At 37.1% G+C, this 15053-nt stretch overlaps 1 protein-coding gene across 1 annotated transcript in view; it reads right to left on the bottom strand.

Annotated features, from left to right (window-relative positions):
• Positions 1–14632, bottom strand: part of NUP107 (nucleoporin 107) — a 40741-nt gene extending 26109 nt beyond the window's left edge. Inside the window, exons 1-8 of the mRNA XM_019748987.2 lie at positions 14494–14632; positions 12682–12773; positions 12103–12189; positions 11312–11427; positions 8257–8401; positions 6641–6744; positions 3842–3969; positions 2703–2751 (exon numbers count right to left, since the gene is read on the bottom strand). Of these exons, the coding sequence (XP_019604546.2) occupies positions 2703–2751; positions 3842–3969; positions 6641–6744; positions 8257–8401; positions 11312–11427; positions 12103–12189; positions 12682–12773; positions 14494–14501 (729 nt within the window). The 5' untranslated portion in view covers positions 14502–14632. The remainder of the gene's footprint in view (positions 1–2702; positions 2752–3841; positions 3970–6640; positions 6745–8256; positions 8402–11311; positions 11428–12102; positions 12190–12681; positions 12774–14493) is intronic.
• Positions 14633–15053: the final 421 nt, after the last annotated feature.

Consider the following 15053-nt stretch of genomic DNA (forward strand, 5'->3'; position numbering starts at 1 on the left):
TTAGCTGGTTAGAAGGAAAAAAAAAACCCTTAATCTACAGTAAAACAAAAGCATTCTTAATAAAAGGCAAGAACACAAAAAAAATTCATACTATTACTGATATAATTGTATGGGTGCTCCGAGTCAATGGAATAAGGTAAGCAAGGAAATAAGACAGCACAAAGGATTAAGGGAAACTCACTATTTATAGATTATTGCCAATATAGAAAACCCAATAAAATAAGTGGAAAACTTACTGGAGCTAATAAAAGAGTTCCAAAAGATGGCCAAATGTAGCTTTACACATAAATCATTAACCAGAGACGATCCATGTATGAATAGGATAAATATATTTGTTTGATAAATGGTGCTTGAATAAATGGATAGCCACACGAAAAAAGTTAAATCTCTTTCTACCTAAATCTCTTTCTAGACAAACTTACTCCAGATGAATTTAAGGGCTTATTATATAGAAAATAAGATTTAGATTTAGAAGAAAACATTGGAGACTATTTTGTAAATAGGTAAGTAAGGCCTTCCTTAACAAGAAAGAAGATAGTGAATGAATAACTAAGGAAAACATGACAGATGTGATCAGTTAGCTATGAAAATACCTGCTTTATAATGACCCCTTAAACAAGTTGAAAGGTAAGTGACAGAAATGAGATAATATTTAACATATGAGTAAAGAATTAATCAAAAAACAAGCAAAAAATATTAATATAGAATTCATATAAAATAAACGTTCAAGAATGAAAAACGCTCTACCTTATGAATGGTCAATAATATGCCTATGAAAACAACGAGGTATCTTCCCTCCAACTGGTAAATTCAAATGATTGATATCAAAGTAACATTTTCACAAACTGTAAGCATGTAAATTCGTACATTCTATTAGGAAGGTAATATGACAATCGCTGTCAAACTTTGACCCAACAATTTCACTTCCAGAGATATATGAAATACTCGAATACGTAAATAAGTATGAAGAATGTTCACTGCATCATTGATTGCTACACCAAAAATACTACAAACAACCTAAAAATGTCCGAAAAAATTATGGTACATTTATTCTCTGGTATACTATGAAAAAATAAGGTAAACAAATAAACACATAAACAAAACAAATAAATATTGATGAATGAAAAACCTCTCAGCATAATGTATAAATGAAATCATACTATATATTAAAAAAACAAACCATGTGTGTATAGAGCCAAGGAGACTAGATGAAAGCTACTGTCATAATCCCTGCAAAAAATGATGATGGCTCCAGTTAGTGGTGGCAACAGATACAGATGAATGGTCAGAGCTGAGACTCAAGAGATAAGAGTCAACAAGATTTGATGGATTAAATTTTGGAGATGAGACAGAGACAGGGTCTAGACCAGGGGTGTCCAAACTGCGGCCCGCGGGCCAACTGCGGCCTGCAATCCATTTTTTATTGGCCCGCAGCAAATTCCAAAAATATATTTAGTTTACTTAAATAAACCAGATGAGACAATACGTACTTCACGTCGAGTGAGTGGCCCGGCTGTTTGTGTATTTTACCGCATATGGCCCTTGGTAAAAAACGTTGAAAAAAGTTTGGACACCCCTGGTCTGGAACTTTGCTCCTCCAAGTGTAGTATATAGAACAATAGCATCAGCATCACCTGGGAGCTTGTTTAAAATGCAGAACTTAGGCCCCGCCCCAAACCTACTTAATTAGACTCTACATTTTAACAAGATCCCCAGGTGACTCATGCACAGAATCATTTGAGAGGTGCTAGTTTAGAGAATTTCAGTTTCCTTGGAAAGCTGGCTATCGTGCCATCCAGTCGAAGACAAAATTGGGTTTGGCTTTTGGCAGGTTGGAGTTATAGTGCTTGAAAATGATTCTGAATAAACTAAAATTAATAAAATAAAATAAAGTAAATAAAATAAATAAATAAAAGGTACTGGCTCCTGAAAGGGGGCAAAGTGGCTGGGTTCCCTGAGTCTGCTGGGAGAAAGAAAAGAAAAATGTGGGGAGACCATTTACAGAATGAGACAGAGCCAGGGGACTCCTTCCTTTCAGGCTCTATCTTCTCTCTGTTTGGAGTCTCTTTGGAAAGAAAGACATTCCAGGGCTGCTGAGGAGTCCGCACGATTTAACAACCGGACTAACATCCTAGCTAGGAACCAAGCCACTGAATCCTGCATCACTTTACCCAGATTACATAAAAAGTAAGTCCCCAGTTTCTGCTGAGCAGTCTGAAGGACAACCCCCTTAAATTCCCTAAAAATTCAATATTTGATTTAAAAGACAGTGAAGAACACCTTTCTTTGCCTTTGAGGGCCTTCTGTCTAAAGGAAGAGATCTCTAGAGCAGCATGGTGGCCAGTTAAAAGCTTTAACCAAGCATTTCACAGTGACATTCTCATTTTTTCTTAAAAAACAACAACAAAAATCCCACACAAAAAACCAAACTGTTTGAGTATATGTATATATAAAGATGCAAACAAAAATGTCTGGCAGGATACAATACCAAATTGTTAGACTGAACAATAAGAGAGGTAAAGAGGACTTTTACCTTTTACTCTATAATACAAATCACTATTTGATTTTAACTTTTATTATATCTATCTACTTGTAAAATTTAAAAAATGAAAAAAACTCAAGATGGAGGGTCAAAAATCAACTACTATAAAAACATTTTAATTTTTAAGCATTTATAAAATATAAATGCTTATAAAACTTACAGTAACTGCAAACATATTTTCATCTTCTAAAGCAGACTGTATCCTGTCTCTGGAGAAAAATACACAACAAAAAAGCCTTATTTCACATAAATATATAAAGTCACCTTTTAAGCTATATATATGAACAAACCTACATTCTAATAAATGAGTTTCATTAACTTAGCCATCATGCTTTAAAAACAAGATACAGTGGTAAATGCCTTCTGAGTCTGATATTGACTCCTAAACAAAATTGGTATTTATTAAAAATACACACTACAAAGTCTTTAACATCCACTTGCTAATACACACATTTAACTTTTTAATATGTTTCACATGACAAAAATAAAATATGCTTGTCATGCGGGAGACCCTGCTCGCTGCGCCATTTGTCGTGCAGGGAGGCCTGCGGGGTCTCTGCTCCCACTCCCCACATAAGAACGCAGGATATGGTGAGGCCAAAAAGGAACACCCACGGAGCCATAGGTAGGGGAGTCATACCACTGTATTCTCTCTGGCGGCATCCGCCTCTTTGCAATCCGCTCTTGCTAGCTCAGCCACCATCTTCTTGCTAGCCCCCATTTTCTGCTAGCCTAGCCACAGCAGTTATATTAGTGGCCAATGGCTCACTGGTTACAGCTGACGGCCAACTAGCCACAGCTGATGGCCATGCAATCACAGTTGATGGCCACTTACTACCTGAGCCAGCACCTGTCTATGTGAGGCCAAGAGCCTGGAAACTACTTTCTGGGGCTCTGCCCCCACAATGATTTTCTCTCAAGAATGAGAAAGCAACAGAATGAGAGTCGAAACCACTGAGCATCTAAGAGAAGGACAATTTGGTAAACTTCTTTCAAACGTGCACATTACATAAACTCTATCTTTCAGTTTTTCTTAATCTATCCTCTCCTAAGTATTGCAGTATTTTTAATGCTTTCCTTAAATCTTTATACATATCTAATTTGTGGTAGCTACCAGCGTTTTGACCTGATATTCCCCTCCTCCCTAACTCACTGCTCACAACGAAGGCATTAGAAACGATAGACATCAAAAATAGCAGAATCTATTTCCAAACACATCCTACTCTAACTTTTAAATTAATGTGCCTATTGGTTTGGTACATTGTGCGTGTTTCATTTACAACTCCTACACAACTTCACCTGTACAAAGACGCCAGCAGCCTCCACGTGACCATCTCCTGTTGAAGAAGCCAGAGCATACTGGCTGTTTTCGAAAACTTTTGGAGTCCAGGTGTTGCTCGGCTCACTATTTTACCCAGTATATTTACCTGAAGTACAAACACAGATGTAAGGTTTTCTGTAATTTTGAGTAACAACTTTGTATTCTTCAAGTAGATTGTGCTAAAACTAATTACATGTATATATTTGTATTACAAATTTTTCCTGCCTATCTACTGTCTTTTTTAACTGAATGTCATATAACATTCCCACTGGAAATGGCCCTAATTTGAAGTAATGTGTGTTTGTGTGAGTACATATCTAAAAGTTTAACATACTCTAGATTTCAGACTCAACAACAGCCTTGGGTACATTTTCCTTAATCAGAAGATAAGCTAAATCTAACCTATACTTGACAAAATCACAACACGAACCAATGGAGTACCAATGAAAATTAAAAATAAGACATCTTCAAATTATGTTTGAAAAATTGATACCATATGTCGTGCGGGAGACCCGGCGGGGTCTCTGGTCCCGCTCCCCACATAAGAACACAGGACATGGTGAGGCCAAAAAGGAACACCCACGGAGCCATAGATGGGGGAGTCATACCACTATATTCTCGCTGGTGGCTGGGTTGGAGAAACAGGAAACAGGAGCCATACAATTCTCAACCCTCATTGCTCCGCTTGCAGGCTCAGCCACCATCTTCTTGCCAGCCCCCATTTTTCCTTTTTGCTAGCGTAGCCACAGCAGTTATATTAGTGGCCAATGGCTCACTGGTTACAGCTGACGACCAACTAGCCACAGCTGATGGCCATACAATAACAGTTGATGGCCATTTACTACCTGAGCCAGCACCTGTCTATGTGAGGCCGAGAGCCTGGAAACTGCTTTCTGGGGCTCTGCCCCCACACCATACAACAAATTAAGAAAATTATTTTCCTAAGATACACATTAAAATATTGTCATGTCTAACCAAAACTTCAAAGTCCCTCCTTGTTCTCAAACAGTGGTTCTTAACCTTTTTTGGACTGAGGCATGTGTGAAAAGCTAATGAAAGGTATGAATGTTCGCCCCAAAACACACACAAACTGTTTATCAGAAGGTTTAAGGAGCCAGGGTACTGTAAACCTTTCTCAAAGGTTATGAATAGTACCTCCTTATTTTATCAAAGGAAATTAAGAAACAGGATTATTCTCATTCAGAACTTGAAGAATCACAACAGGTTTTCCCTCCCTTTAAAAAGTATTCACAAAGTAATGTTAGTTCTGTTTTAAGGCCAGTATTTATTAAAAGTATTATCTGTACTCTCATTCCTTTATTAAATTTTCTATTGGAATCCTAACTCCAGTGATTCACTAAGTGATTATTGTTGCTTCTGTTAATGAAGCCACTGCTTTTTATAATGGACAATTCAGAGACTGATTACTGAAACAATATTAAAAGCTCAAAAAATGTCGGCTATTATTTCAATTATTCTTGAATGCAATAGTTTCTTAAAGCCCTTTTCCTTTTAACGGAAGTCTCAGAACAGTTTTAGGTTCACAGCAAAATTGAACGGGAAGCACAGAGCGTTCCTGTTACTCTGTCCACATCTGCACAACCTCACCCCCTACCACCAATATCCAGCACCAGCACAGTACACCTGTTATAATCAGTGAACCTACACTGACACGTCACTATTACCCCGATTCCATAGTTTACATAAGGGTTCACTCTTGGTGTTGTACCTTCTGTAAGTTTGACAAATGTATAATATGTATCCATTACAATACCACACAGAATAATTTCACTCCTTAAAAATCTGCTGTGCTCCACTTTTCATCCTTCCCACTCCCCCGAATTCCTGGCAACCACTGATCTTTTCACTGTCTCCAAGTTTTGCCTTTTCCAGAATGTCACAGTTGGATTCACACAATGTGTAGCCTTTTCAGATCGGCTTTTTCATTTAGTAATATGCATCTAGGGTTCATCCTTGTCTCTTCATGGCACTTATTTCTTTTTAGTGCTGAATAATACTCCACTGTTTGGATATACCACAGTTTACTTATCCATCACTTACTAAAGGACATTTGGTTGTTTCCAAGTTTAGCCAATTATGAATAAAGCTGCTATAAACATCTATATGCAGGTTTTTGTATAAACATAAGTTTTCAACTCATTTGAGTAAATACCAAAGAGTACAAATGAATGTTGGCTCACATGCTAAGAGCATGCTTAGTTTTGTAAGACACTGAGAAACTGTGTTCCAAAATGGCTGTACCATTCTGCATTCCCATCAGCAATGAATGAGAATGAGAGTTCCTGCGGCTCCCATCCTCGCCAGCATTTGGTGGTGTTTGCATTTTAGATTTTTGTCATTCTAATAGGTGTACAGTGGCATGTCACTGTTTAATTTGCAATTCCCTAATGCTGAACATCTTTCCACAAGCTTATTTGCCATTCATGTATCTTCTCTGATGAGGGATCTATTAACATGTTTTGTCCATTTTGTAATTGGATTGTACGTTTTCTTATTGTTGACTTTTAAGGGTTCTTTTTATATTTTGGATTTTCCTTTTTTACAGCCGCAGGATCCTTTTGTCCCCCAAATAACCTTATATGGACCCTCAAGATGTAAAAAACAGAGCTATTCTGACTAACCTCCTAACCACACCACCCCTGCCAATATACCCAAGACATCTCCCTTAAATACAGTATGGAAATTCACAGGATGATGCTGTTCAAAAAAACCAAAGAATACTGAAGTTTGACCAACAATGGAGTGAATTAACTTACCTGACCACTACAAATGTTTTCATACTCTTCTACAAGGTCAAAAACTGTAGTTGAAGAGTGCTTCAAAAAAGACTGCAGGAAATCAGAAAACATACTCATGGATGCTAGAACACATCAAAAAGAAAAGGAACAAAAAACATTAACTGATGTACTTCTAGGTAATTGTTTGAAAACTTAAAAACATAGCTGTGAGTCCTTTTTTACTGCCACATTTTTTCAAAAAAATATTGTGGTAAAATACACATAATAAAATTTACCATTGTAACCATTTTTAAGTGTACAGTTCAGTGGCATTAAATACATTCACAGTGTTGTGCTACCATCACCATCCATCCACAGAACTCTTTTCACCTTGCAAAACTAAAACTCAGGACAGTCAAAGCAATCCTGAGAAAGAAGAACAAAGTTTAGGGTGGCCAGTTAGCTCAGTTGGTTAGAGCATGGTGCTGGTAGCACCAAGGTTGCCGGTTCAATCCCTGCATGGGCCACTGTGAGCTGCGCCCTCATTTAAAAAAAAAAAAAAAAAAAAAAAAAGCTGGAGGCATCACATTTCCTGATTTCAAACTATACTACAAAGCCTATAGTAAGCAAAACAATATGGTACTCACATAAAAACAGACACATAGACCAATGGAACAGAACAGAAACTCCAGAAATAAACTCCCACATATATGGTCAACTAATACTTGACAAGGGAGCCAAAATACTCAAAGGGGAAAGGATAGTCTTTTCAAAACATGATGTTGGGAAAACTGGATATCCACATGCAGGAAAATGAAATTGGACCCCTATCTTACACCACTCATAAAAATGATTAAAAATGATCAAAAGGTCTCTTATACATGAGACCTGATAAAGTAAAACGTCTAGGAAAAAATATAGGGAAAAAGCTTCTTGACATTGATCTTGGCAATACTTTTTTGGATGTGATACGAAAAGCAACAAAAGCGAAAATCAACAAGTGGGACTACATCAAACTAAAAAGTTCTGCACAGCAATAGAAACAATCAACAAAATGAAAAGGCATCCTATGGAATGAGAGAAAATATTTACAAACTTCATACCTGATAAGGGGTTAATCTCCAATATATAGCACTCATACATGTTAACTTATGATACTGATAAAATGATGAGAAACCTATGTAACAACGTGTAGGTAGAGACACACTATAGTCAATTTTTTCCCCCGAAGGGGAATGGTAATAACCAAGCTAAAACTAGAAAGGTCAAAATACTATGTGAAAAAAAAAAAGCATCAGCATCCAGGCCAAAGCAAAACATGTCAACAATGTTAGATAAAAACTAAACCTAAAGAAAAAGAGGAGCTCTTTCAATAGCACAAATATGAAAATAAAAATATTACAGACTTGTCTAATCACCTAATAGGCTGTTGTTTACACTGAAGGATAAAATGGAAAGATACTGCTCCAACTGGGAACTAAGGTGAAGTTCTAACCTTCTAGAGCTATTACATCAAATGGCTTAGCCATTCCCATAACAAATTAGCTTAACAACAACAACAAAATTAATGATGACACCCAGGAATAGGAGGAGATAGTTTCCTTGACCTCAGTAAATGACAAGCTAGTTTGGTACAAAGCTCCAAGTCATCTTACCAGCTTCTCCAGGATCATCCTCACGTAACATCACAGCACTGAGAGTTACGTCCTCTGTTACACTATGGGGCTCAGCATTTGTGAAGAGGCCTGGCCGCTGTGCTGAGAATGCAGCCGTCCAATTACTGTCATCCAGATTAGTCACCTGATAAAAAAAGGAAGATACAGAAGAGGAATGGAGCTATTACCATTGAGTGAATAAACCTATTAACACTGTTTTTTTAAACCTTATATATGTGTTTTCCATTTTCAAGAGGGGCTATTTTGTTAAGGAAAGTATGGCTTTTTTGATTGTTTTCTTTGTACTACTCCATATTTTAAAAAAAAAAAGTCAATAAAGATCGTATTTTGTAATATTTAAGCTGACAGTGATAAGTTAAGCAAGGAGCTCCTACTGCTCTAAGTTCACATCAATTCTTCACTTTGGGGAAACTGCACTGGACAAATAACCCAGTTTCTTCAACAAACAAGTGGCAATTAAAACAAAAAACAAAAAACAGATGACGGGGCAACCGATGGCTCAGTTGGTTAGAGCATGAGCTCTTTTTTGTTAAGGAGGGTGCAGCTCACAGTGGCACCCTCCTTAACAAAAAACAGGTTTGCTGGTTTGATTCCCACATGGGCCAGTGAGCTGCACCTTCTACAACTAGATTGAAAGACTACTTGCAGCTGATGGGCCCTGGAGAAACACACTATCCCCCAATATACCCCAATAAAATTTTTTTAAAAAATGATGATGGGGTGGCTGGTTAGCTCAGTTGTTGAGCGTGGTGCTGGTAACACCAAAGTTGCCAGTTCGATCCCCGCATGGGCCACTGTGAGCTGCACCCTCCTTAACAAAAAACAAAACAAAAAAACAGATGATGAGGGAGAAACTTAGGGATTAAAAGACTTAAGAAACATATCAAGTAAATACAATGTGTTGATCTTACTTGGTTCCTGATTTGAATCAATGAACAAAAAAATTTGACACAACTGAGGAAATGTGAATACTTAATGAAATATGTAACAAAAAATATAAAATGGATTTGTGAAATGATAAAGGAATCAGTCTGTGTGTGAACAGGGAAGGTTAGATGTGCTAATAGTATGGCATACCTCAGAGGTACTACTGCAATAAAGCGAACAGAGAAAGCAGTCAAGTAAGTCACATGCATTTTTTGGTTTCCCAGTACATAAAAAAGTTACGTTTGAGAACTGTATAATTTCACTGATATGAGGGATATAAAACTGAAAACAAAAAAGGACAAGACAAAGAAAAAATCAGAAACTCATAAACACAGATAATAATTTAGTGGTTACCAGAGGGTAAGAGGGGAGGGAGGTGGTAGGTGAGGGTAAATGTGATCAAATATATGGCGATGGAAGGAAAATTAACTCTGGGTAGTGAACACACAGTGTGATATACAAATAATGTTACAGAATTGTACACCTGAAACCTATGTAACTTTACTAACAATTGTCACCCCAATAAACTTTAATTAAAAAAAAAAGTTATGTTTACACTGTACTATAGTCTATTAAGTGTGTAATAGCATTATATCTAAAAAACCAACGTATATACCTTAATTAAAAAATATGTTATTGTTAAAAAATGCTAACCATCATCTGGGCCTTCAGCAAGTCATAATTTTTTTGCTGGTGGAGAGCCTTGCCATCAATTTGTAAAAAAAAAAAAAAAAAAAAAGGCATTATCTGCGAAGCACAATAAAATGAGACATGTCTGTTTTGTGCTTACGTTACAGAAAGTGTCCTTATGTCTCAGAGGTACATAAGTATTTCTGGATAAAATGGTTATGAAGTCTGGGAGTTGTAAAGTAATATAGGGGAAATGCTATGGGTTTAGATGAAACACGGTCAGCCATATATGTTGGTAAGTGTTGAAACTGTGTAATGTGCACATGGGGGCTTATTCTATTCTTCCATTTTTCGACATATTTAAAAATATCCATGATAAAAAGTTTTTTAAAATTCACCTTTAAAATTCAGGTATGAGTAACAACAAAAATGTACCTTTAAATCAGTCTCCCGAAGAAAAAATGCTAAACATGGGTGCTAGTACCCTATATATTCATGAGGTAGTAACTATGGGCTGGGGAGAACTTAGCTTCAGCTCTTAGAATGATTAATAGTTCACTCCCTTCTAGGTATTTATCATTATCATTAATATAAGAATAAAACTGAAAAATCTTACACAGCAATGGCATTTTACATTCAGAAAAATACTTTGCTCCACAATCAAATCTTAGTAGATGGACATATGGCAAAATTAATGTCTCAAGTAATTTTATTCCTTCAGGGAAACCTAAATATCCAAGACCACCACTTACAACCAATATTAAAATTAGCAAAACAAATCAAAAACATACCTTGGACTACAAAGTAATTTCCAAATGTTTTATAATAATTAATACATACTATTTCATCCTTTGAGAGTAACAACTTTACTATTAGTCTTGCAATTCTGAAGCAGTAAATAAAAAAAATCATCATCTCTTGCTTAAACATAGGGGCAGTCAATTCACTCATATTTTTAAGTACAAGATAAACCTTGCCAAAATAAACCAGTTTCATAAACAGAGTAAAATTGTTCAATGACTAGATCATTATTAGATATTAACACTCTAAAAATCCACAATATAATAATATATTAAAGATTGAGTTAACCTTCTAAGACAAAGAGAGGCTTAACACGCAAAACCACTCTTCAGAAAACATCTAATTTAGACAACTTCAAGTGCATGTAAAAACTTCTATGACTGTTTAATAAGCACAAAGCCAAATACCGAAAAATCATTTTTATATTGTTTTTGGAAGTAAATGTGCCATAATACGCTACTATTCCAATAAAACTCTTGTTTTCTTCTTCTCAGTGAGATCCAATTCTTTTTTTTCTACAGAGTATTTAAACACCTAAGTCAAGTCATTCATTCTACATCACAGTTTATGTGACATTTCTTCTGCTATTTTAAATATCGTACCACAGTGATTCTTAGAGTGTCATAGGATACTTTCACAAAAAGAGAGAAAATTTCAGCCCCATTTTTCTACATACCATAGACAGATTTCCCAAGAACACGGAAGACTGTGTAAACCGGGGAGACCTCACTCCTGTTCCAAGAATGCTGGAAATATCTGGCTGCCTGAGTAAGCTTCGGTTTGGTGGAGTAACTACAAATAAGAGGTTAGTAAAAAACTCATCCAGAGAGCATGAGCATTGATCATGAAAACAAAACAAACAAACAATATGAAGAACAAATAATTTTCAGTTTTCAATTATTTAGATTCTAATCAAATAAATATGTTAAGTATTAACATTTGCATGATATAAAAATTTAACTCATTTTGGTACTACTAAGCCCATCAGGAAAAATTTTACTACAAATAGAGATGCTTTCATTATAACATAACTGAGCAGTAAAAAAGGACACTAATGACCCCATTAGTCCAACACCCCATTCAACATTAGATCCTTCGTATTTTAATTTTATAAAACAGCACACTGAGGAGGCAGTATAGAATAGAGGGCACAAATTTTGGAGTAAGCAGATCATTATTTAAATTTTGGTTCTATTACTTACATACTTAGTTATGTTATCAGCATTAATTAACTTCTTAGTTTCACTTTCAGTTTTGGCAAAATAGAGATAATACCTATGTCCCAGTTATTGAGCATGTAAACTAGTGCCTTACACATGGTAAGAGTTCAACAAATAGTAAATGCAATCATTATTATTTATTCTTAATTACTGAAGTTTCAACCAAATATATTTATTATGTGTATAAGTGTTAGCTGCTATTATTACTATTATTATTATTATTACTACATGCTTTAAAAAATCTTACAAGGCGGTCGAAATGAGCTGGGAGTTCGAGGGAGAACCTGGTTTCTTGGTGTAGTATTAGCAAAACTTTCATCTTGGGATGCCCGAACTATAGGAAGTTAAGAAAAATCTTCCACGTAGAAAAGACACCATTAAAGTTAGAATTATCCACATTTACACTATATAAAATACGTGATACATTTTTAAAGGACAAGGTATTTTATGGCTACCATTTTTTCCTATGCAAAGAGTAAATAATTCCATCATTTACTTTTTCAAATATATCTTAAGATTAGTACACATTACACTAAGAGTTCTTAGTCAGATTTCAAATTTAAAAAGGCTATCTAACCTCCACAAAAGCTAACTATAATAGCAGTAAAATCGAGCACCCTTATTTTCAGGAAAACATAAATCTAATCTCATTGAATTTCAGCATTGTATTTACCAAATAACATTATCTGGGGAGTCAAAAAAATAATTTCTGCAGCATTTTATTATTATAGCTAGTGTTTAATATCTCTCATAAAAAGAAAATTCTATAATCCTGATCCCAAACATTCTGCAATTTTTATAATGATGCTTAAAATGCAAAGGATACTTAAAACTCTTTTTTGAGCACTCTGTTTCCGTGCAGTCCGTGTCACCTCTGCCTCCCGGATCACAGGGGATAACATCTCTCCAAAGCCACTCCTAAAAGAGCATAATCAAGCCCACGTGAATGAAACGAGAATGTGGCATTTGCAAAGAATTTCATCATCAGGACTGGAGCAAAGGACCCAAGTCAGTCAAGGTACAGATCATTCCAGTAGCCATGTCTTTGCTTTTTTTGTTGACAGTGCCCTCTGGCTCCAAATCCTACTTATCCCTCAAAGTCCTGCTTAAATTTTACCTGCTCAGACTTCTTTAAGACTTTCTAGCACTCACTGTTATTTTCTCCTTTGCAATTATTTCAACACTTGGAATCTATATTACTGTTTTAGATAATTGCTTCATGAAGGCAATTTTTTCCTCAGTTGGATTGAGGAGTTCCCTAAAATTGCTGGACTATATCTCTTAAAAAGGATTTTCTGTGGTTTCCAAAATACTTCAAACTATGGAAACTATGAAGAAATGTATTGCTTTACTTAACTGGTGAGATGGGAGGCTAAGTAAAAAAAGAATTCTAGTAAACTGGAGAAAAGAATATTTCAAGTTATTTCTCTCTAGGATACAATAAGGATGTCTCCTGTCTCAGCATTTTGTAGTCACAATGCTTCAGATCTCCTGTCATTCTCAGCCCAAGGTCTATAAAATAAAGTGTGTGAATTAAGAGACCTGTATTTTAAAAGAAAAATCTAATATGCTTTTCCACTTAAAACCTTCAGATAGGTAGCTACCTCTGGCCTACAGAATCAAGTCCAAATTTCCTACCACGGTTTTTACAATCTGACCTCAGCTTACAGGTTCACGCTTATATTCAGCTACAAACATCACCGCATACAAACATACATTTGACCATTCAGCCACACAAAGCATGCACTTTCATATCCTTACATCCCTGTACACGTTGCTTCTTTTAGAGGCGGACATTTGCCCCATTGGTCAATCTGGTGAACACTTACTCACTGAAAAGCTTCCGTACAGGCTGGCAACTTGGTTCTATTTATTATTAATAGTTTCCCAACTTTGACCAAGTTTCTTAACCTCTTTTAATCCCAGTGTTATCTATGAAAAGAGTACCTATCCTCACAGGATTGTTACGAAGATTAGCTAAAGGTGCTTACGGTACTCAATGTTAGCTATTATTATTCAAAGACCAACTAGAAAGTTACCTCCCTTGAGAGGTTTTCCTGATACCTCCCGTAACAGGGAGACTTAATTGCTTCATTTCCTTTCCCACATAGCGGTAGAAAACGGCCTGATCTGCTTGTCTCCTCCACTACACAACCACTACCCCGAGGCCAAGAACCTTGAATAAGTCATCTGTATGGCAGGCGGCTAGCGCAGTATCAGGGTCACAGGAAGAACTCAATTCCGTAACTATCTGATAGCTGGAACTTGTAATCAGAAAGCCTGGGATGAGATTCCCAGCTGCCTCACTGGCTGGCTTTGTGATCCCGAGCAGGTCATTCTAGCATCTCGAATGCCGGGCCACCTCCTACCCCGCCCACCCCAGTAACGAAAAATGTTCCGCGAAATCGCAGAACAGTGACAGAGCTCCGTAGGAACGCAAGGGACTATCATTATCCGTATCCCTCTCCCAACATAGCGGCCTTTCTTCCATCAGCTGCAGACTCTCCCAGCCCGGGAAAGTCCTACGGTCAGCACCCGGGCCTTCCTTGGCTTCCTCTGGAAGTCGAGTTCCATTTGTTTCGTTCCGCCAAGCAGGAGGGACAAGATTCCAAGCTCAGCAGTTACCACCTGAACTGACCTGTTCATGGCTACAGCCTTGTCCACCGAGAACCTTGTAAATTAGGATCCAGTTTAGCCACCGCGTTTCAGCCTTCCCGCTCTCCGGAAGCAAACCCTTCGACCCGGAAACAGTCCTCGTTCAGTCGCCGTGGAGAAAAGAGGTGTCGGACAAGAAACAACTTTCCCAAGGAGCGCTGGCGCAACTTCCTCCAAGCGCATGTCCGGTGTGCGCAGGCGCGAAGGTGTGCCAGTTTATGATGGCGTAAGGCGGGGCTGGGCCGGGCAGGGGGCGGGGCTTGTCCGTATTTAGCCTTGATGCGCGGCCGCCACTTTGCCTGACTGGCATTTGTGGGCGTGGTCCAGGCGCCGGGTTATCCTGGAACTATTTACTGGGAAATTTGACGTATACTGATAGTTTAGAAAAAAATGTGAAGTCATTTCCTGTGAAAAAGAGCATGGATTGGGGTTTCAGACATTTAGACTCTGCCCTACACCTCGGGGCTTCGTCTCTCTCTCACTGTACTCACTTTGAATTGTACTGTAAACCCCCTACAGGTTTTGAAATTGTTTTCCATAATG

The sequence above is a fragment of the Rhinolophus sinicus genome, linkage group LG02 (assembly GCF_036562045.2).
Source record: "Rhinolophus sinicus isolate RSC01 linkage group LG02, ASM3656204v1, whole genome shotgun sequence".
Taxonomy (NCBI): Eukaryota; Metazoa; Chordata; class Mammalia; order Chiroptera; family Rhinolophidae; genus Rhinolophus; species Rhinolophus sinicus.